The sequence below is a fragment of the Octopus sinensis genome, linkage group LG25 (assembly GCF_006345805.1).
Source record: "Octopus sinensis linkage group LG25, ASM634580v1, whole genome shotgun sequence".
NCBI classification, from domain to species: domain Eukaryota; kingdom Metazoa; phylum Mollusca; class Cephalopoda; order Octopoda; family Octopodidae; genus Octopus; species Octopus sinensis.
Window position 1 is genome coordinate 8,123,737 of NC_043021.1, and position 21,252 is coordinate 8,144,988.

Genomic DNA, 21,252 nt, shown 5'->3' on the forward strand with positions numbered 1-21,252 from the left:
GTATAATTGTATGCGCTCCATGCGTTAAATGCTCGATCATAGCATACCTATTTCTTTATTACCCACAAGGGGCTAAACATAGATGGAACAAACAAGGACAGACATAGGTATTAAGTCGATTACATCGACCCCAGTGCGTAACTGGTACTTAATTTATCGACCCCGAAAGAATGAAAGGCAAAGTCGACCTCGGCGGAATTTGAACTCACAGCGTAACGACAGACGAAATACGGCTACGCATTTCGCCCGGCGTGCTAACGTTTCTGCCAGCCCAGCATACCTAGGGCTAAACAGTAAGAAGAAAAGTAACGACAATTTAATCAAGGGAGATAACTCTAAACTCGATACCGACAAGAGGTCAAAACGATAAAAAGCATGTTGGAAAACTTGCTCAGAGGTTCTGAACAATCAAAAGTTGTTTTGATACAAGGTAATTAATCATTTGGACTTCTTTTTGCGTCTTTAATATCCTTGATGGAACAGGAATGTTATACCTTCTCAGTTCTCGTCCCCTAAGTATTTCATGCTTCATGCCTGGAAATCGTTTCTGCTGTTAAATTTGTTTTAAACCTTTTTCTGCTTTGTATTTTCGTGTTTTTTTTTTTTAGAATTATTTTCGTCTGCTGGGAAGAATACTTCGGATAATAGGTTGAAGAATGGTTCTTTGGATTTGCTTCTCTTAGCAAAGAACAATGTCTTTCCCCCCCCCCCACTTTTTTGTGAAATATACTGGGTCTACTCTACACATATTGTTGATCTTTAATCCCATGCCAGTCCCACCGGAACACTTATACTCAAAAACAACCAAATCGGGACTGGCAACCCTTTATATTAATAGTAGCCCTTCATATTACAGTTCTAAACTCGCAAAAAGAAAACCAAAAAAAAAACAGAAGCCAGAGTACGAAAAAAACAAAAAACAAACACGAATGTCATTAAATTCTCGAAAGAAACAAACAATAGTCTCTCATTTATGTATGCGTAATAATGTTTCTTTTTTTTTTGTTAGTATAAAATGTAATTTTGTGTGTGTGCAAAGCAAGGATAACTTCGTTTAATCTAATCCAATATGACATCATCACCAATACTCGTTTAATAAGCTACGAAACAAGAAGTCCAGCTTCCTGAAGCGTTGTCCCTCAAAGTCGTGTATTATATAAAGCAATACGATTCCTTTGAAATATATATTTTTTTTACGCAGTTATATATTTTATACTGAAGGGAAAAACAACATTAAATATTGTAAACTGTATTTCATTTGGGTGTGTTTGTAAGCATAACTTTGTTGTGAAGAAGTTCGTTCGCTAGTCAAGGTTTCGTGTTTCGGTCTCCAAGCGTAGCACCTTGAGCAGTTGTCTTCAATTATAGGTTTGTGAATGGATTTGGTAGACATTATATATATATAGTTGGCGATGTGTGTGTCTGTTTGTCCCCCACAACTGTTTGACAACCGGTGTTGGTGTGTAACTTCACGGTTCCTTAAAAGAGACCGATTAATTAAGTAACAGGCTTTAAACAAATAACTACTGGGGTTGATTCATTCAACTAAAAAATTTTCAAGCCAGTGCCCCATCATATTGCTTTAGTCTAATGACTGAAACAAGTAAAAGATATAAGATATATATATATATATCATCATCGTTTAACGTCCGCTTTCCATGCTAGCATGGGTTGGACGATTTGACTGAGGACTGGCGAAACAGATGGCTGCACCAGACTCCAATCTTGATCTGGCAGAGGTTCTACAGCTGGATGCCCTTCCTAATGCCAACTACTCTGAGATTGTAGTGGGTGCTTTTACGTGCCACCGGCACGGGGGCCAGTCAGGTGGTACAGGCAACGACCTCGCTCAAATGTTTTTTCACGTGCCACCAGCACAAGTGTCAGTAAGGCGACGCTGGTAACGATCCCGCTCGAATGGTGCCTCCTATGTGCCACCAGCACGGAAGCCAGTTAGCCGCTCTGGCAACGATCACGCTCGGATGGTGCTCATAGCGCCCCACTAGCATGGGGCACAAGTGCCAGTAAGGTGACACTGGTAACGATCATGCTTGAATGGTGCCTTTCGAGCCAGGGAAAAGCACTACTGGTGCTATCATCATCATCATCATCATCATTTAACGTCCGCTTTCCATGCTGGCATGGGTTGGACGGTTCAACTGGGGTCTGAGGAGCCCGAAGGCTGCACCAGGCCAGTCAGATCTGGCAGTGTTTCTACAGCTGGATGCCCTTCCTATATCTTTTGTCTTTATATATGTATGTTTGTGTGTGTGTGAAGGCATATACATACACGGGTTGGACAAAATAACAGAAACACCTTAAAATTTCAAACAAATTTATTTTAATATGAGGTAGGACTGCATTTGGCAGTAATGACAGCCTGAATTCTATGAGGTCTGAATTCGTACAAAGTTTGAATTGTTTCCAAAGGAATTTTTGTCCATTCTTCAGTTAAAACAGTCTCCAGTTCTTGTAGTGCTGATGGTGGAGGATATCAACTCCTTAATTGTTTTTCTAAAATGCACCATAAATGTTCAATAATATTGAGATCTAGGGACTGTGGTGCCCAGATAAGACGTTCAACTTCATTAGAATGTTCCTTGTGCCATTCAGTAACAACTTTAGCTGTGTGAATTGGTGCATTATCATCCTGAAAGATTGTATTTCTCTCCAGAAACAGTTCCGCAACCATAAGATGAATTTGATCAGATAAAATGCTTAAATAGTTTTCTGCCATGAAGGGAACCCATTGGGCTAGTGGATTTCCAAGATATAGCCCCCAGATCACCACAGATCCTCCTCCATGTTTAACATTTAGAAGAAGGCAGTCTGGGTCAAATGCTTCTTTTGGCTGTCTCCATACGTATACTTGGCCATCATCATCATCATCATCGTTTAGCGTCTGCTTTCCATGCTGGCATGGGTTGGACGGTTCAACTGGGGTCTGGGAAGCCAGAAAGCTGCACCAGGCCCAGTCTGATCTGGCAATGTTTCTACGGCTGGATGCCCTTTCTAACGCCAACCACTCCATGAATGTAGTGGGTGCTTTTTACGTGCCACTGGCACAGGTGCCAGACGAAGCTGGCAAATGGCCACAATCAGATGGTGCTTTTTAGTGCCTCCGGCGGTTGAAAATAAGGTAAAAGATGACTCATCCGAGAAAATAACATCCTTTCAGGTTCAATAAATCAAGTACCAGTGAAACACTGGGGTTGATGTAGTCAACTATACCCCTCCCCCAAATTTCAGGTCTTGTGCCTACAGTAGAAAAGATTATTATTTTTATTATTATTATTATGGCGGTGAGCTGACAGGATCGTTAGCATGCTGGGTGGAATGCTTGAAGCATTTCTTCCGTCTTAACATTCTGGGTTCAAATTCTGCCTAGGTTGACTTTACCTTTTAGTCTTTCAGGGTCAATGAAATGAATACCAGTTGAGTACTGGGGTTGATGTAATCGATTAGCCCCCTCCCCCAAAATTTCAGGCCTTGTGCCTATATTAGAAAGGATAGTTATCATCATCATCATCATCATCATCACTTTGTTTAATTAGACTTTAAGATACCAATTTTCATTTCAGATACAGTAAAACAATCTGGTTACCCACTGACTGCATGCTTTCTCAAATTTCTATCGACCAGGTTCGTATATGGGTCTTTCATTATTTATTTTTATTTTTTTAAACTCATTTAACTGTCTCACTCAAGATAGCATTGGAAACATGTAATAAAATATCTTTTTTTCCAGAGTCAAGGATCTTGTCTTGTTGTCAGGGAGGCTGTCAGAAGGAGAAAGTTATTCTAAAGAAAGTTATCAGTTCCATTGTGGATGACACCAGTCTTTGTGGATATCCAAAGGAATCCTGTATGGACAATATCCACTTTAACCTTTTAGCATTTAAACCAGCTAGATCCAGCCAAAATATTCTATGTGTTTTATGTTCAAACTGGCCAGATCTGGCTTCTTACAACTGTCCTACTATATCATTCTAAATATAAACAATCATAGCATCAAAGTCTCAAAGCTGGCAGATAATGCGTGATTGATTCAAAACAACATGAATAAATAAGAATAATCTGAATGCTAAAGGGTTAAGCTAATTTTTTTTTATATATATTGTTATTTTATACATACATACATACATACACATATGCATACATACATATGAATGTACATACATATATGTATTTACATATGTATGTATGTACTACATAGGTATGTATGCACGCACACATATTCATACATACATATATATCATGAACTAGCTGTTACTTTCTCAGATGCAGCACGAAGCTTTGTCAGTGAACAGGTCGCAGTCTCAAAGCGACAAAAATATTTTAGCAAATTAAATTTAAATGTTGAAGTGAATCTAATGGTTTTTGTGTGTTTCTTAAATGGCTTATGAACACCTTCCACGCTGCAATTGTTATTTTATTTATTTTTCATAAATTATCATCATCATCATTATATTAACACCCACTTTTCCATGCTCACATGGGTTGGATGGAATTTGTTGAGATGGATTTTCTATGACCAGACACCCTTTCTATTATTGATCCTCGCCTGTTTCCAAGTAAGGTAATATGTTTCTGTGGAAGATTGGGAACAAAGGACATCACCTGCAGAATCTTGGTAAAACTCACAAAGACAACATCATGTGATGGCAAGGTAAAGAGATAGTAACACATGCCCATACACACACAAATATATATATATATATATATTGGATTGTTCGGAAAGTTTGCACCAATTTATAGTAGCTTACCTTTCAACTTATTTTAGAACATGGTTGAGTCCATAAAATAGGATTTTACTAAATCTCCATTTAGAGCACAGGTTAAGCTATCTTTTCATGGAAGAAGGTTGATGTTCCTATAACCTGTGTTAATTCTGTAACCCTTTAAAATGGAAGATAAGAAAGTTCATTTTCGGCACTTGATGCTTTGGGAACCAGACAAAAATTGCTGCAGCTCAGCTGGGATGTGTTACCCCACCCTCCATATTAAACAGATATTGCTCCTTCAGAATGAAACAAATAGCAGATAAAGCATTGCGGGTTTATACACTTGACTAAAACTCTCAAGCCCAGTGCCCCAGCATGGCCACAGTCCAATAAATGAAGTCATAAAAGAATAGAAAAATGTCTAAGTTAACCCTTCATCTCTTCGGAACTAATACAGTAAATACCAGTTGTACTCAACTATATCCTTTCCCTTCACATTCTTTATTGTTATTGTTATTATTATCATTAGATATGAGCAAGTTCATGTGCTGCTTCTTGATCCGAGTGCTGAATGTTTAAGGAACATCGTCCCCGAAGAAAATATATCAAGGTACGTGTGTTACTTTACATTTGTCAAAAGTGATTTACTGCAAATCATCAAGTCGGTAGCCAGTCAAATTATTACAGTTAATGAAATGGGTTTTCTCCCTTGTCCTTACCGTATTTCCATCGAAATACTCTGCCTTAAGTCAAGGCGGAGGTATTGTTTCGACTTTGCCTTTCATCCTTTCGGGGTCGATAAATTAAGTACCAGTTACGCACTGGGGTCGATGTAATCGACTTAATACCTATGTCTGTCCTTGTTTGTCCCCTCTGTGTTTAGCCCCTTGTGGGTAATAAAGAAATAGGTATTGTTTGCAGTCTTGTTTGTTTGTCTGTAGACAAGATATCTCAAGAACTGCTGGATGGATCCGAATGAAACTTTCAGAGATGTTTGGCCTTCTGACTGGCAGGAACTAATTAGATTTTGGGATCGATCCTGTACCGGACACGGATTCTGGATCATTTGTTATATTTACTTTACTTTGCATGAAGTATTACAATCTTACGTTCTTTAAAGTCTTTTTCTGATTATCTCTTTTACAAATCATCTCCAGCTAATTGTTGAGAGGATGCTGGTGTTGCTTTAGCGGAGGTTTGTGTTCCTTGAGTGCTCTTGTTTCAATTAATTTTGAAATATATGGTAGCAGGCTGACAGAATCGTTAGCACACCAGGTAAAATGCATAGGGGCACTCTCTCTGTTTTTACATTTTGAGTTCAAATTCTGCCAAGGTCAGCTTTGCCTCTTGTTCTTTCAGGGTCGATAAAATAAGTACCAGTTTCAGGATTGATTTAATTGATTTAGCCCCTTCTCTGAAATTGTTGGACATATGCCAAAATTTGAAAGAAATGAAGAATTTAGTATAATTCCAATTGAAGTCGGATGTAGAGGGTTTGTTGGACACAGTGTGAGACGACTGTTGTTATCGTTAGGCCTAACTCATTGTAAAGTCAATACCAGCATGACCGATATCCAAACTACAGTGGAGAAGGCTTACCACTGGATTTGGTTAAAAAGAGATGATGAGCAATGGATAGAGAAATAGTGAGCTTTATTTTATAACCAGTTGATCTAGCAAGCGGGGTCTCATATTAGTGAGGGGGGCCGGTGTGCATTGATGCCGTCAAGAGGTAGGCTCCGAAACAGTGCGCATTCTCTCCTGATGACCCCATACACTTGCTGGCTTCCGGTAACCCAGCTGAAACCGGCTCTGGCTCTGAGTACAAATGTCTTGTTTTCATAAGTTTTGAATTAAAATCTTCCACCAAACCTTAGTCACAATTTATGTTCCTAACACTAGCTTAATGATACACTAAGTTATTTTACTAAATTCTTCATTATATTTAAAGTAATTGAAAGAAACACAGAGCATCTCAAAATAAATACAGTAATAATAATAATAATAATAATAAACATTGTGTACAGTGCTCAGGTGCACTACAACTCATCGAAAGTGTATATATAATCAGGTGTAGTTTCGGCGGATTTCGGAAACCATGAGGGCCTTAAAGGATGCAGTGTCATGGCAGTCAACAACTGACGCAGGCAGTTTGTTCCATGCTTCAGCAACTCTGGGCGTGAAAAAATGTTTCCGAAAGTCATGGGAGCTGTGTTGTTTTCTGACTTTGTAGGCATGTCCACGTGTGTTGGACACATGGAGATCAAAAAGGTGTAATGAAAGGGTTAAAACGATGAGGAGGATGTTATGACCCCATACACTTGCTGGCTTCCGGTAACCCAGCTGAAACCGGCTCTGGCTCTGAGTACAAATGTTTTGTTTTCAAAAGTTCTGAATTAAAATCTTCCACCAAACCTTAGTCACAATTTATGTTCCTAACACTAGCTTAATGATAACTAAGTTATTTTACTAAATTCTTCATTATATTTAAAGTAATTGAAAGAAACACAGAGCATCTCAAAATAAATACAGTAATGAAAGGGTTAAAACAATGAGGAGGATGTTTTTTTTTCTTGAACTTTCTCAAAAGAAGTCAATAATTTGTCATTTTCCATTGTTCCAGATGTATCTATCACAACCTATACTCTGATCCCCTAAACTGGTTAGGCAATGCAGATGTTACAGTTACAAGCACAGATTTCATTGACTTCCTCCGGCGCAGGGTCACCAGTTCAGTTCACAATGTTGCCGTTGTCATTTGTTCTCTAACCAGCTTGATAATTCATCGGTCTCCAGCTTATACCTGCCAGTTCTTAGAGAAATTAGGAAACAGACATTCGTCACCATTTCCTGGTAAGTACATGTGTATGGCTGAGTGGTTAAGAAGCTCACTTGGTAACCGCATGGTTTTGAGTTCAGTCCTATTGTGCAGTACCGTGAGCTTCGTGATAAAACAAGGTCTTGTGAATGTATTTGGTGGATGGAAACTGTGTGGAAATTCATTGCACACGTGAGTGTGCATGTGTATATGTGCATGCATGAGTATGTGAGAAAGTTGGGACAAAAGAGTACAACAGGGGTCACCACCACCCCCTGCCGGAGCCTCCTGGAGCTTTTAGGTGTTTTCGCTCAATAAACACCTGTTTGTTTAATAAAATAAAATATATGCGCTCTTTTAAAGCCTAGCCAGGCTCATGGGCCTGGTTTCCCGGTTTCAATGGTCTATGTGTTCCCCAGCTGGACGTGATGCCAGTCCATCGCAGCATTACCCATTTTTGCCAGCTGAGTGGACTGGAGTGATGTGAAATGAAGTGTTTTGCTCAAAAACACGCGTCGCCCGGTCCAGGAATCGAAACTACAATCTTACGATCATGATGCCGACACCCTAACCACTAAGCCACGTGCCTCCACGTTAGTTTGTTTACATCTCTGTAACTTACCAGTTTGACAAAAAAAGACTGATAAAATAAGAGCCAGGCTTAAAATTCTGGACATCACCTTGGAGGACGCAGAGGGGCTGGCACAGGTCCGCCAGCAATGGAGAGCACTGGTGGATCTAGTCGGCTCTATGCATGATGACATCTTAGGGACCATTAACCTTGGACAACCTCAGCCCCCTCATGCAAGAGCATGAAGCAAGGCTTAAAATTAGTGTTGCAGTCAATTTGTTCCACTGCCCCTGTTGAATGACCACAAAGAGGTTCTCTTGTTGACTCAACCCTTATCTACTTACTGTTAGGTGTACAGAGTCAGAAGGAGTTAAATGTTTTGGCCATTGAGACAGTTCAGGTCTAGTGACATCAGACTCCAATCTGATCTGGCAGAGTTTCACCAGCTGGATGCCCTTCCTAACGCCAACCACTCTGAGAGTGTAGTGGGTGCTTTTACGTGCCACCGGCATGAGGGCCAGTCAGGCAGTACTGGCAACGGTCATGCTCAAATGGTGCTTTTTATGTGCCACCTGCACAGGAGCCAGTCCAGTGGCACTGGCAACGACCTCGCTCAAATGTTTTTACAGCTGGATGCCCTTCCTAACGCCAACCACTCTGAGAGTGTAGTGGGTGCTTTTACGTTCCACCGGCACGAGGGCCAGCCAGGCAGTACTGGCAACGGCCATGCTCAAATGGTGCTTTTTATGTGCCACCTGCACAGGAGCCAGTCCAGCGGCACTGGCAACGACCTCGCTCGAATGTTTTTACTGCTGGATGCCCTTCCTAACGCCAACCACTCTGAGAGTGTAGTGGGTGCTTTTACGTGCCACCAGCATGAGTGCGAGTATGGTGACGCAGGTAATGATTACACTCGAACGGTGTTTTTTACGTGCCCATCGGCACGGAGGCCAGCTTCTTGCTCTGGCAACGATAATTAGATGTCACTTATTATGATAGTGATTTGTACTCTTGTATATTTCCAGATGTTTCTATTGGTCAAGTCGTATCTCTAGTACACCAGGACCTACACAATGAATATACTTTAAAACAACTTCGATATGTTTCAAGCAGTGTGATAAGCCTTCTGGAAGATTCATCAGTGAATCATCTCACCAACTGCAATGTGGTTCATCGCCGACTTTCTGGAAAGATCTTCAAAAGTGTTAGTACTCACTTAGTTTCATTGGTTTGTTGTTGCTTCTGTTATTTTATCTGAGCCAATCTGTGGCCATCACACATTTATTTGAGCCTTTTGTGTTACCATTATTTCTATTGAAATATGCCCTCTTTACTACAATTAAGGCAACTTCATTGTAGTAACCACGTGCGACTCTCCCTTCTGGCACTAGATGTCCGCACTGCGACCGATCTTTTCAAGCAAGAATTGGTCTTATCGGTCACCTTTGGACTCACCAGTAAATTTGTGTGAAAACCATCATCCTCGACCTTGAGGGATTGCAATCATCATCACTACAATTAATTTAGAAAATAATAAAGAATATAAAAAAAAAATAAATGCACCCTTTTAAAGCCTAGCCAGGCTCATGGGCCCGGTTTCCCAGTTTCAATGGTCTATGTGTTCCCCAGCTGGACGGGATGCCAGTCCATCGCAGCGTTACTCACTTTTGCCAGCTGAGTGGACTGGAGCAATGTTAAATGAAGTGTTTTGCTCAAGAATACAACACGTTGCCTGGTCCAGGAATTGAAACCACAATCTTACGATCATGATGTTGACACCCTAACCACTTAGCCACGCGCCTCCACAATAAATAATATAGTAAAATATATATATATTAGCAACAGAGGCAGTATTCATACTGCAAGGTAATACCTATCCCCACTTAAATATGGATGTTCTGTTAGCACAAGCTATACTGTGGCAGATAGCACGAGAGAAACTCTCATATTGGCTTTTGGTGCACAATACACTCTTGTTTGTATTCTTCTCTTCTTGCCCTTTTCAAGCCTAGCCAGGCTCATGGGCCTGGTTACCTGGTTTCTATGGAGTATGTGCCCCCCCCCCCCAGCTGGACGGGACACTAGTCCATCACAGCGTTACTCAAAAAACAGGAAAAAAGAATGAGAGAAAGTTGGGGCGAAAGAGTACAACAGGGGTCACTACTACCCCCTGCTGGAGCCTCGTGGAGCTTTTAGGTGCTTTTGCTCAATAAACACACACAGTGCCCAGTCTGGGAATCGAAACCGCGATCCTCCGACCGCTAGTCTGCTGCCCTAACCACTGGGCCATTGTGCCTCCACCTTGTTTATACTGCTGCACCAAAAACCAACATGGGTGTTTCTCTCGTGGTAACTATTGCAGTAAATTTTTTTCTAACAGAGCATCCATGTTTAACTTTTTAGCATTCAAACTGTCCATATCCAGCCCAAATATTCTGCTTGTTTCATGTTCAGCATGACCAGATCCTGTCCCTCACACTTAACCTACAATGTCATTCTGAAAATAAGCAATCACATCATCAAGATCTTGAAGCTACAAGATAATTCGTGGTTAATTCAAAACAATGTGAATAAACAAGCATTACATTTAACAGAGTAATCTGAATGTTAAAGGGTTGAACCTAATTACATTAATTATCTTCATTTACTTTTTCTCTGTTTTCCAGAAAGAACAGTATCAATTATTGAATAGCTTTGAACTGAAAGCTGTTAAAGAACTGCAGACCACAAACCTCAGGCCTAATGATAGACCTCAGGTTAGTAATTTCTCTTCACAGGCAGCAATACATGGTATCATTAGCGATAGATAGTTCTTGGTATTCTTAATCCACTGAAATCATCATCATCATCATCATCAGTGTCGTCATTTAACGTCCACTTTCCAAGCTGGCATGGGTTGGACGGTTTGACTGAGGACTGGCGAGCCAGATGGCTGCACCAGGCTCCAATCTGATCTGGCAGTGTTTCTACAGCTGGATGCCCTTCCTAACGCCACCCACTACATTGATTTCATGGAGAGAAGTGAGCTGATGTGCGGCACGAACATTTGATCACTATAAACAAATCATTTCTGCAGGTCATTCAGCAAAAGCTTAATGCTCATAAGTTGTCTTCAATGGGAGAGTCCATTATCATCATAATCATCATTTTTAATGCCTGTTTTCCATGCTAGCACAGGTTAGACGGTTCAACCGTGGTCTGGCAAGCCAGGAGGCTGCACCAGGCTCCAATCTGATCTGGCAAAGTTTCTATAGCTGGATGTCCTTCCTAACGCCAACTGCTCCGAGAGTGTAGTGGGTGCTTTTACATGCCACTGGCACAAGGGCCAGTCAGGCGGTTCTGGCAACGACCTCGCTCAGAAGGTGTTTTTTACATGCTACCTACATGAGAGCTAGTCCAGCGGCACTGGCAACAACCATGCTAGGGATAAGAAATTAATGGAAACGATTCTAAGTAAGTGCTAAAGTTGTTAGAGAAATCTTGGAAAAGAGTCTTCTACTGTAGACCAAGGCTGACCACCAGTACCTAGGTAGTGGAATTGGTTGTTGGGATCTGTGCATAAGTCACCATACACGTGTGTGAGTGTGTCCCTGCATTTGAAATTGTGTTTAAACTGGTGTTACATTTAAATTGTATCCCTTTATGTCTCATAACTTAGCTGTTTGACAAACAAGTAGTGATAAAATAAGCACCATACTGAAATAAGTACTGGGACAATAACAATCAATGAAACCTTTCAGGTTGGTGCCAATGCAGTGATTTTCTCGGTGGACTCAAGATGTAACATAATTTATTTGAAATTGCATTATCTTTTCCCTATTATTCAGTATAATTCTCTTATCAGCCAAAATTCATTTTAGTCACCAATATCAACAGTATACCTTATATAACAAACAAAATAAATATTTCGTTGTTCATTTGTACTAGGCCTTCTCTCATTTTCTTACTTTCTTCATGGAAAATAACAAATTCCCTTTTTTTTCTATCCTTTTAACCAATGGCTTATTTCAGGTCGATCCTACAGCTAATTTGACATTCAAACTTAACTTGTCGGACACAGAAAAAGTTGCACGTAGCCAACAAGTACTACCTCATATTCAAATACAAAACAGGTAAGAGACAAAAGTTGTTTGTGTGTCTGATGCATATATATGTATATATATATATATATATATATATATATATATACCCCAATTCTGGTAGGCTTAATTCGCAAGAAAAAAAATATGTTTAGCAAAACTGCTATCACTGATGGACAATTTTTGTCTGCTGTTGATAGATTTCTATGTTTTTTAACACTATACATCTGTAAGAGATGCTGTCTTGAGATAAATACCGCAGTTTATAAAGCTTTTAATGATATATATATACTTTAAGTATGATACACAGATTGCTATTTTGAACTAATACTGCTCCTGTCCCTCATAATGTGTATGTATGTATGTGTGTGTGTATATGTATACATACATATATATGGCGGCGAGCTGGCAGAAATGTTAGCACGCCGGGCGAAATGCGTTGCCGTATTTCGTCTGCCGTTATGTTCTGAGTTCAAATTCCGCCGAGGTCGACTTTGCCTTTCATCCTTTCGGGGTCGATTAAATAAGTACCAGTTACGCACTGGGGTTGATATAATCGACTTAATCTGTTTGTCTGTCCTCTCTGTGGGTAATAAAGAAATAATATGTATACATACATGCACACCAGCATCACCTAGGGATTAACTTGGCAACAAATTCTCTGTATTAGAGAATCAAATATTTTTCAGTTACTTCTACACCTCAGAAACCAGGGTAAGGTCTGGCATAGTGAGCTTGTAGGCTCAAGAGAAACTGGGGTTGGTTTATTTGACCGTACCCTCTCTCAGTATATGATGCTTTGTGTTAAATTTGAACTCTCTTTATTGTGACTAAAGCGGAAAATATCTTTCATGCAGGCAACAAGAACTCCAGTCTTCTACCATGAGTGGACAAGGACAGATTTTCTATGAGCCTGACGATGCAGATGATTTTGATGATGAAGATCCCGATGATGATCTTGATATCTAAATCAAGTTTCTCACCGACAACCGAATGGCACAACTGTGACACAGTGATGTAAGGGCTGGTTCTGATACATAACTAATGCAACATATTGCTGTATTTGAATTTTATATTCATTAAAAAAAGAGAGAAAAAATAACCCTAATCTTTCAAGTTACAACATTCTGTATTTTGTATTCTATATTCATTATCTTCATTTTAAAGGTGGTGCTCCAGCATGGCCACAGTCAAATTACTGAAACAAGTAAAAGAATAAAAGAGATATCTGATTTTCCATGCTTGCATAGGTTGGATGGAATTTGTTGAGGCAGATTTTTTACAGCAGGATGCATTTCCTGTTGCCAACCCTCACTTATTTCCAAGTAAGGTAATATTTCCTCTAAGGCCAGACATGTTTTTACGGAAGATTGGAAATAAACAAATTCACTTGTTTGATGGCGGTGCTTATTTGCAATCATCATGTGATACATAGACATGGATACACACACAAACATAACATGCAAGTACACACATATATATGACAAGCTTCTTTCAGTTCGTGTCTACCAAATCCATTCACAAGGCTTTGGTTGGTCTATGGCTATAGCAGAAGACACTTACCATAGTAGAAGACTAAACTCAAGACCATCATCATCATCATCGTTTAACGTCCGCTTTCCATGCTAGCATGGGTTGGACGATTTGACTGAGGTCTGGCAAACCAGATGGCTGCACCAGACTCCAATCTGATCTGGCAGAGTTTCTACAGCTGGATGCCCTTCCACGGTCAGGAAGTAAGTGATGATGATACACTACTTTTGTTTCAAACAGGCTTTAAAATAATGAAGGATTTATCTTTTCTTTTACCTGTTTCATTCATTAGATTGCGGTACCACCTTGAAGAATTTTTGGTTGAATCAATCAACCCCAGAATTTTTTTTTTTTTTAAATTAAGTTGGGTACTTATTCTGTTGATCTCTTTTGCTGAACTACTAAGTTACAGGAATGTAAACATACCAACACCAATTGTCAAGTGGTGGTAAGGAGGACAGACACAGATACATATATCTCTATCTCTCTCTCTCTATATATATATAAAGAGAGAGAGAGACTACACACACACATACACATATATATATGCTGGACTCTCCCATTGAAGACGACCGATGAGTGTTTAGCTTTTGTCGAACGACCTGTACAAATGATTTCTTTAAAGTCATCAAATGTATGTGCCACACATTAGCTCACTTCTCCCCATCAAATCGATGTAGTCTAAACAATTGTATTGTGTACCATGCGTCGGGTGTCAAAGTGATTGCAGAGGAATGTGAGACGAAGCATTTTGCTCAAGAACAAAATGCACCACCTGGTCTAGGAATTGAAATCATGATCTAGTGATCATAAGTGCAACACCCTAACCACTAAGCCATCACACACACATATATATATATATATATATGATGGGCTTCTTTTAGTTTCTGCCTACCGTATCCACTCAGAAACCTTTGGTTGACCTGAGGCTATAGTAGAAGACACTTCCATCAAAATTTCATGTTAATTTGTTCTAAACACCGGCTTAATGTCAAAGTTATTCCCAGGTGTAGCTGTGATAAGAAGCTTGCTTCCCAACCACATGGACTCAAGGTCAGTCCCACTGTGTGGCACCTTGGGCACAAGTGTTTTCTACTATAGCCTCAGGCCAATCAAAGCCGTAAGTGGTTTTGGTAAATGGATATATAATATAATATAAAAGGGTAAAGACCCCCTTTGGTCATGACTGACCATGGGATTGCACCTAGAAAGTTCCCCTCCGAGGCCCAAGTCCGGGCAAGGTTGTTTATGGAAGACCAGCAGTCGCACATCTATACCAGCCTCCCCTGTCCATGCCACCGATGGAAAAGGAAAACACCCAAGCTCCACGCGGCTCCGGCAGACGGTAATGGCGAACTTCTGCTGACTCTTTCGCCACAACTTTCTCTCACTCTTTCCTCCTGCCACCTTGCAGCTCACCTGCGACGGACCGGCGTCCCATCCAGGTGGGGAACCTATACGCCAAGGAAACCGACCCTTATGAGCCAGGCGTGGCTTGAAAAAGAACAAACATATACACAATCACACACACCCATACATAAGTTCATGTACATACACATTTTCTTACATATAAATATTTTTGACACAAGGAAAAATATAAAAAAGTTAAATAAATAAAACAAGACACTATTTTGTCATGGGAGAAGAAAGAAATGTAGATATCTGCATACAATTTTAATAAAAAAAAAAGAACAAAAATAATAAAAACCTATATATATATATATATATATGGCGAAAGTAAAGAATACGTACACTTGTGTTTAGGGTTTTTGTTACGCCGAAAATGGGTGGTGTATGTATTCTTTACCTCCGCCATATATCTATACAGACAACTATATAATTATATGATCTATATACATATACAATATAACGTAAAAATACACATATTATATATGAAAGCGCATGACTCAGTGGTTAGAGCGTGGTTAGTTCGATTCCCGGACCAGGCTGTGTTCTTGAGCAACACATTTTATTTCACATTGTTCGAGTTTACTCATCTGTAGAATAGAGTTGCGATGTCGCCTAGTGCCAAGCTGTATCGGTTTTTGCCTTTCGTTTGGGTAACATCAATGGCGTGGAGACGGGAGGCTGGTATGCATGAGCGACTGCTGGTCTTTCATAAACAACCTTGCCCGGACTTGTGCCTCGAAGGGGAACTTTCTAGGTGCAATCCCATGGTCATTCACGACTGAAGGGGATCTTGATATGCAAATACATATAAACTTTAAAAACTCCCAATCGTGGTTTATTCGCAAAGTCAAAGTAACGAAAACTAAAGAAAAAGTGTTGCTTTACACTGAAATAAAAGGATGAATAAGTAATTAGTATTTTGTAATTAAAATTAGTTTTAGTTTCTTTTCAGCGTCACATACGTCTTGCGTGGGAATGGAGACCTGGGTCTTTTTAACTTTCCTACAAGTGTTACTTTTACAAATTTGCTAATATCTTCTTTAATCTCAATTAAAGTTCCTGCCCTCAAAGAATGCCAAACGTAGGGGATTTTATTATCGGGATATAAATCGACTTCCTTGCTTGGTTAGTACTTTATTTTATCGACCTCACCACCTGAATAGGATGAAAGGCAAAGAAGTTGACCTCAGCGGGATTTGAACTCAGAATACAGCCAGGCCTTTTCCTGATTCTCTAATGATTCTATTGCCTCTTTAACTCTTCTTCCTCCAACTATCTTCAAAATACATTTTCCCGAGATACGTTTTCGAGGGTGCAGATTACGATTATCGTGATAAAATATGAAATAATAATCGGAATGTACACCATCGAAAACGTATTTCTGGAAACTTTCAGTAGGAAATGCATTTAAGGAAGTCTGGTGGGAGAATGATCCTAAAAAAAAAAACAAACCTTTTTTAATATTTGCTACACTAAAATGTATCTTAGGAAAATTTCACGGCAAGACTTGTGTCCAAGATATGTATTTTTCAGAAACACTTCTGAAAAGTTATTCTGTCTACCTTTGTAGAGAAACAAAACTACATTCCCCGCCTTAAAATATCTATCACACACACTATCATTGGCTGGAGAGGCAGAATTAAAGTAAAGTTATCTCGTAATAGGAAATTTGTTAAAATACCACAAAGAATAATACTAAATAAAGAAATGTTGGGGGACATTGTGACATTTATGCGTTTGCCAGGAATATCACTGATGTTAAAGGGAAGTGAAAATGTTTTGAATTGGATATCAAAACAGGTAGCCTGAAGCTTATCTTTCGCTTTATGGCAACTTTCCTCACAAAAAGTGGAAAGAAAAAAAAAATAGTGTCCCACATTCGACTTCTCACATGAAAAATGTCAAATAAATCAGTGATATTTCAGAATGTCAAAGTAGAAATATAAATTTAACCCTTTCAATTCATAATGTCAAAACAATCTACATATTTCTGAAAGACAGAAATGAAAATTAAGGCAAAATTTCCAAATAATGAAGACAGTTGTAAATTTAAACTTTGAAGTGAGAAATGGTTACGAATTTACTGGTTTGTGATGGAATTAAAGAGACATTCAAACGGATAAAAGTTGGTGCCATTTTATATAAAAATCTCTTCTCCACCAAATAAATTAAAAGAAGGGATGTCAGGAACTTCTGCAAGAAGAGAATCCTCAGAAAGTACCTGGTTCTTTGAAATGGTTACAAATTTACTGGTTTGTGATGGAATTAAAGAGACATTCAAACGGATAAGAGTTGGGGCCATTTTATATAAAAATCTCTTCTCCACCAAATAAATTAAAAGAAGGGATGTCAGGAACTTCTGCAAGAAGAGAATCCTCAGAAAGTTCCTGGTTCTTTGAAATGGTTACGAATTTACTGGTTTGTGATGGAATTAAAGAGACATTCAAACGGATAAGAGTTGGTGTCATTTTATATAAAAATCTCTTCTCCACCAAATAAATTAAAAGAAGGGATGTCAGGAACTTCTGCAAGAAGAGAATCCTCAGAAAGTTCCTAGTTCTTTGAAATGGTTACAAATTTACTGGTTTGTGATGGAATTAAAGAGACATTCAAACGGATAAAAGTTGGTGCCATTTTATATAAAAATCTCTTCTCCACCAAATAAATTAAAAGAAGGGATGTCAGGAACTTCTGCAAGAAGAGAATCCTCAGAAAGTACCTGGTTCTTTGAAATGGTTACAAATTTCTGGTTTGTGATGGAATTAAAGAGACATTCAAACGGATAAGAGTTGGGGCCATTTTATATAAAAATCTCTTCCCCACCAAATAAATTAAAAGAAGGGATGTCAGGAACTTCTGCAAGAAGAGAATCCTCAGAAAGTTCCTAGTTCTTTGAAATGGTTACGAATTTACTGGTTTGTGATGGAATTAAAGGGACATTCAAACGGATAAGAGTTGGTGCCATTTTATATAAAAATCTCTTCTCCACCAAATAAATTAAAAGAAGGGATGTCAGGAACTTCTGCAAGTAGAGAATCCTCAGAAAGTTCCTGATTCTTTGAAATGGTTACGAATTTACTGGTTTATGATGGAATTAAAGGGACATTCAAACGGATAAGAGTTGGTGCCATTTTATATAAAAATCTCTTCTCCGCCAAATAAATTAAAAGAAGGAATGTCAGGAACTTCTGCAAGAAGAGAATCCTCAGAAAGTTCCCGGTTCTTTGAAATGGTTACGAATTTACTGGTTTGTGATGGAATTAAAGAGACATTCAAACAGATAAAAGAGTTGGTGCCATTTTATATAAAAATCTCTTCCCCACCAAATAAATTAAAAGAAGGGATGTCAGGAACTTCTGCAAGAAGAGAATCCTCAGAAAGTTCCCGGTTCTTTGAAATGGTTACGAATTTACTGGTTTGTGATGGAATTAAAGAGACATTCAAACAGATAAAAGAGTTGGTGCCATTTTATATAAAAATCTCTTCCCCACCAAATAAATTAAAAGAAGGGATGTCATGAACTTCTGCAAGAAGAGAATCCTCAGAAAGTTCCTGGTTCTTTGCTGCTGCACACCGTCTTTGGTGAACTTTCTGTCTGTTTGAAGCCTGAACTTGTAAAGTAGTTTTCGATGACTGTACAGGAGTTCCTGGAACTTGTTGATCGGATGTGGATGATTCTAGGGAGACGACTGTAGCTTCGCTTTTATTCTTCTCCTGAGATGGAGTTTGTGAGTTTGGCGCCAAAATTTCCGGGCTTTGAACAGGTGTCCTAATATTCCCGTAAGAAGTGCTTGTTTCTGGCGACCTCCAAGGATCGATATTTGAACTTCTTGATTGCGGAACAACGGCTGAAGGAGAATTACAATTGTTCTGAGTCACTAAAAGAGGTGTACTGGGAACATTTTGTAACGGAGACTTCGACATTTCGATGAACGAATCAAATCAGCTAAAAATCAATATCAAGAGATTTAAGCAGGATTTAATTATCTCGTAATAAACTTAATATAAATTACCTCAGCTTTGGTGTGTCAATCTTTAACGAAGTTTCTATTTTTCTTCCACTATTTCTTCATGGAAATTTAACAGGAAACATATTTAAATGTTTTATCATAATGACTTTTTTTCTTTAATGAATTATGTCGGGATTATCTAAACGAAGGGCAACGGAAAATAACGAGTTTTAAATTACCATTAAAACATTTTAAAGTATTATTTTTTCCTGAGATTGGTGTTTACTTCGATTTCTTCTTATCAGTAAATAAAAAAAATTATTTTTCTCAAAAATTAACTCTTTCTTGGGAAAAAGAAGTATTTATTTCATAAAGCTATTAGTGAACAATAGCGTCGTGAGATACTTAAATGTGTTTATCACTCGTTCACTGTGTTTCTAACGAACTAAATTGTTTGAAACGAGGTACTTATATGGTGATTTAAAATTTCTGTTTATAATATATTAAAAATATATATAATGTTTTATATTTCACTAACAGGGTTAGTCTTGAGTTTATGGTAAAACATACTTATTCAAGATGCCATGCAGTGGAAACGAACCCAGAACCTCACGAATGTGTGACCATCCTGCATTTCTGGTGATGTTCAGCGAAACCGTTATGCAGGATGAAGTGCAGTTTAGTGTTGTAAAAAAATTGGAATTAAATAGTGCCGGAAATGAAGATTGCTAAATGCCATAATTGCATAGATACTTGTATAGAATCGCCATGGTAAATAGTATAAAACAAAATTGGGTATTTGGGACAGTAGAAAGAGGTCAAATGCTGCCTAACTGAGATCCTTGATCGTCCGTGCACAATGGTTATTACATTGCGTCATTATTATAGTAATAACGCAATGGTTATTACTAGGGACGCGTATGATACCTGATAGGTAAACGTTTTAAGTTAATTTAGGCCACATACATAAGGTGTGAAGTTACGAACTATTCTTTAAAATTTGTCGATCCAATGATGAGAACATCTATACACAGACTTATTGAATGGTGGCGTATACTCGCCAAGAAGAAACTCAGATGACAATGTGGAACGAGTAATGCTTTTATTAACGTCGTATTTGTACGAGCATATGTGGCAAATTAGGTTCAGAAAAAATGGAAAAGCTATATGTATGTTCTATACATTGTTTTCATGTTATATAAATATGATGGAGATGGGGGTGTTTTGACTGCATTTTTGAATGAGACAGAATATATTTTCCGCAAATGTTCACAACTTTACCAAAACAATATCAGCTAAGCAAATGGCCTTCCTTAAACGTATTAAAAGTATTACTCGCCATGCAGTTAAAAGAGAATAAATTATTGAAATTAGACGTTACTCATTTTACCCCATTTTAGACGTCATTTTTTTAAATCTTGAAAATGATCAAATTAGACTTAGTGTGAGAAAAAAATTGAGTTGGAATCCAACAGAGTAAAGAATATCAATTGTTAAACATCAAAATAATCTAGATATTTTATTAAAATCCTCAATTATAATTGGGTCAAAATTGAGGAAAAACTTCTTGGAAAAAGGGGGCCTACCACCTCTCAACTTCAACAACTATGCTAACCAGTTTTTACTCCTAAAGATGATGCTTTTCAACCTCGCTCGCCTCAAAAGTACGTCAAAGACAATGGTGCGAAGCTTGCTAGAGTTCCAATATGCCGACGACAACAGTGTAGCAGCTCACAGACTGGATCACCTCCAACAGATCCTAAATGCTTTTCATCATGCATATACTAAACTTGGACTGAGCATCAACATCAAGAAGACTCACTTACTCTACCAACCTCCCCCCAATGCCCGTGTTGACAACCCGCCATCGATTCAACCTGAAATATAATAAATATTAATAAAAATTATTCCGAGTATCACAAACTCCAACAATGATTTATTTGCAGATATCCAGGCAGTCACTAAAAAAAAAATTAATCCCAAAAAATAAATACAAAAGTATTCAAATATTTTCTCCATAGACAGACCCTACCAAGAAGAAAATGTTTTTTTTCCACCAGAATAACTGTGTGTGTGTATATATATAATTAAGTGAAGTAACTTCTATTAAGCAATTTAATGTTTATTTAATTTATTGATTTTTTAAATAATATTTATTATAGTATAT

General features: G+C 38.5%; 1 protein-coding gene across 1 annotated transcript; it reads left to right on the top strand.

Moving 5' to 3' along the window:
* Positions 1–280: 280 nt before the first annotated feature.
* LOC115224392 (elongator complex protein 5) lies at positions 281–13,320 on the top strand. Its single transcript, XM_029795281.2, has 8 exons — positions 281–430; positions 3,582–3,642; positions 5,254–5,334; positions 7,348–7,577; positions 9,139–9,317; positions 10,780–10,869; positions 12,125–12,225; positions 13,050–13,320. Exons 1-8 carry the CDS (start codon positions 376–378, stop codon positions 13,159–13,161), a joined length of 909 nt encoding a protein of 302 aa, XP_029651141.1. The 5' UTR covers positions 281–375; the 3' UTR covers positions 13,162–13,320.
* Positions 13,321–21,252: the final 7,932 nt, after the last annotated feature.

Bases quoted from the DNA above. Each gene is read 5' to 3' on its own strand.
- LOC115224392 (XM_029795281.2), top strand. From the start codon at position 376: ATGTTGGAAAACTTGCTCAGAGGTTCTGAACAATCAAAAGTTGTTTTG. The intron at 9,318-10,779 runs GTTAGTACTCAC...TCTGTTTTCCAG, and splicing joins CTGGAAAGATCTTCAAAAGT to AAAGAACAGTATCAATTATT. The intron at 10,870-12,124 runs GTTAGTAATTTC...GGCTTATTTCAG, and splicing joins GGCCTAATGATAGACCTCAG to GTCGATCCTACAGCTAATTT.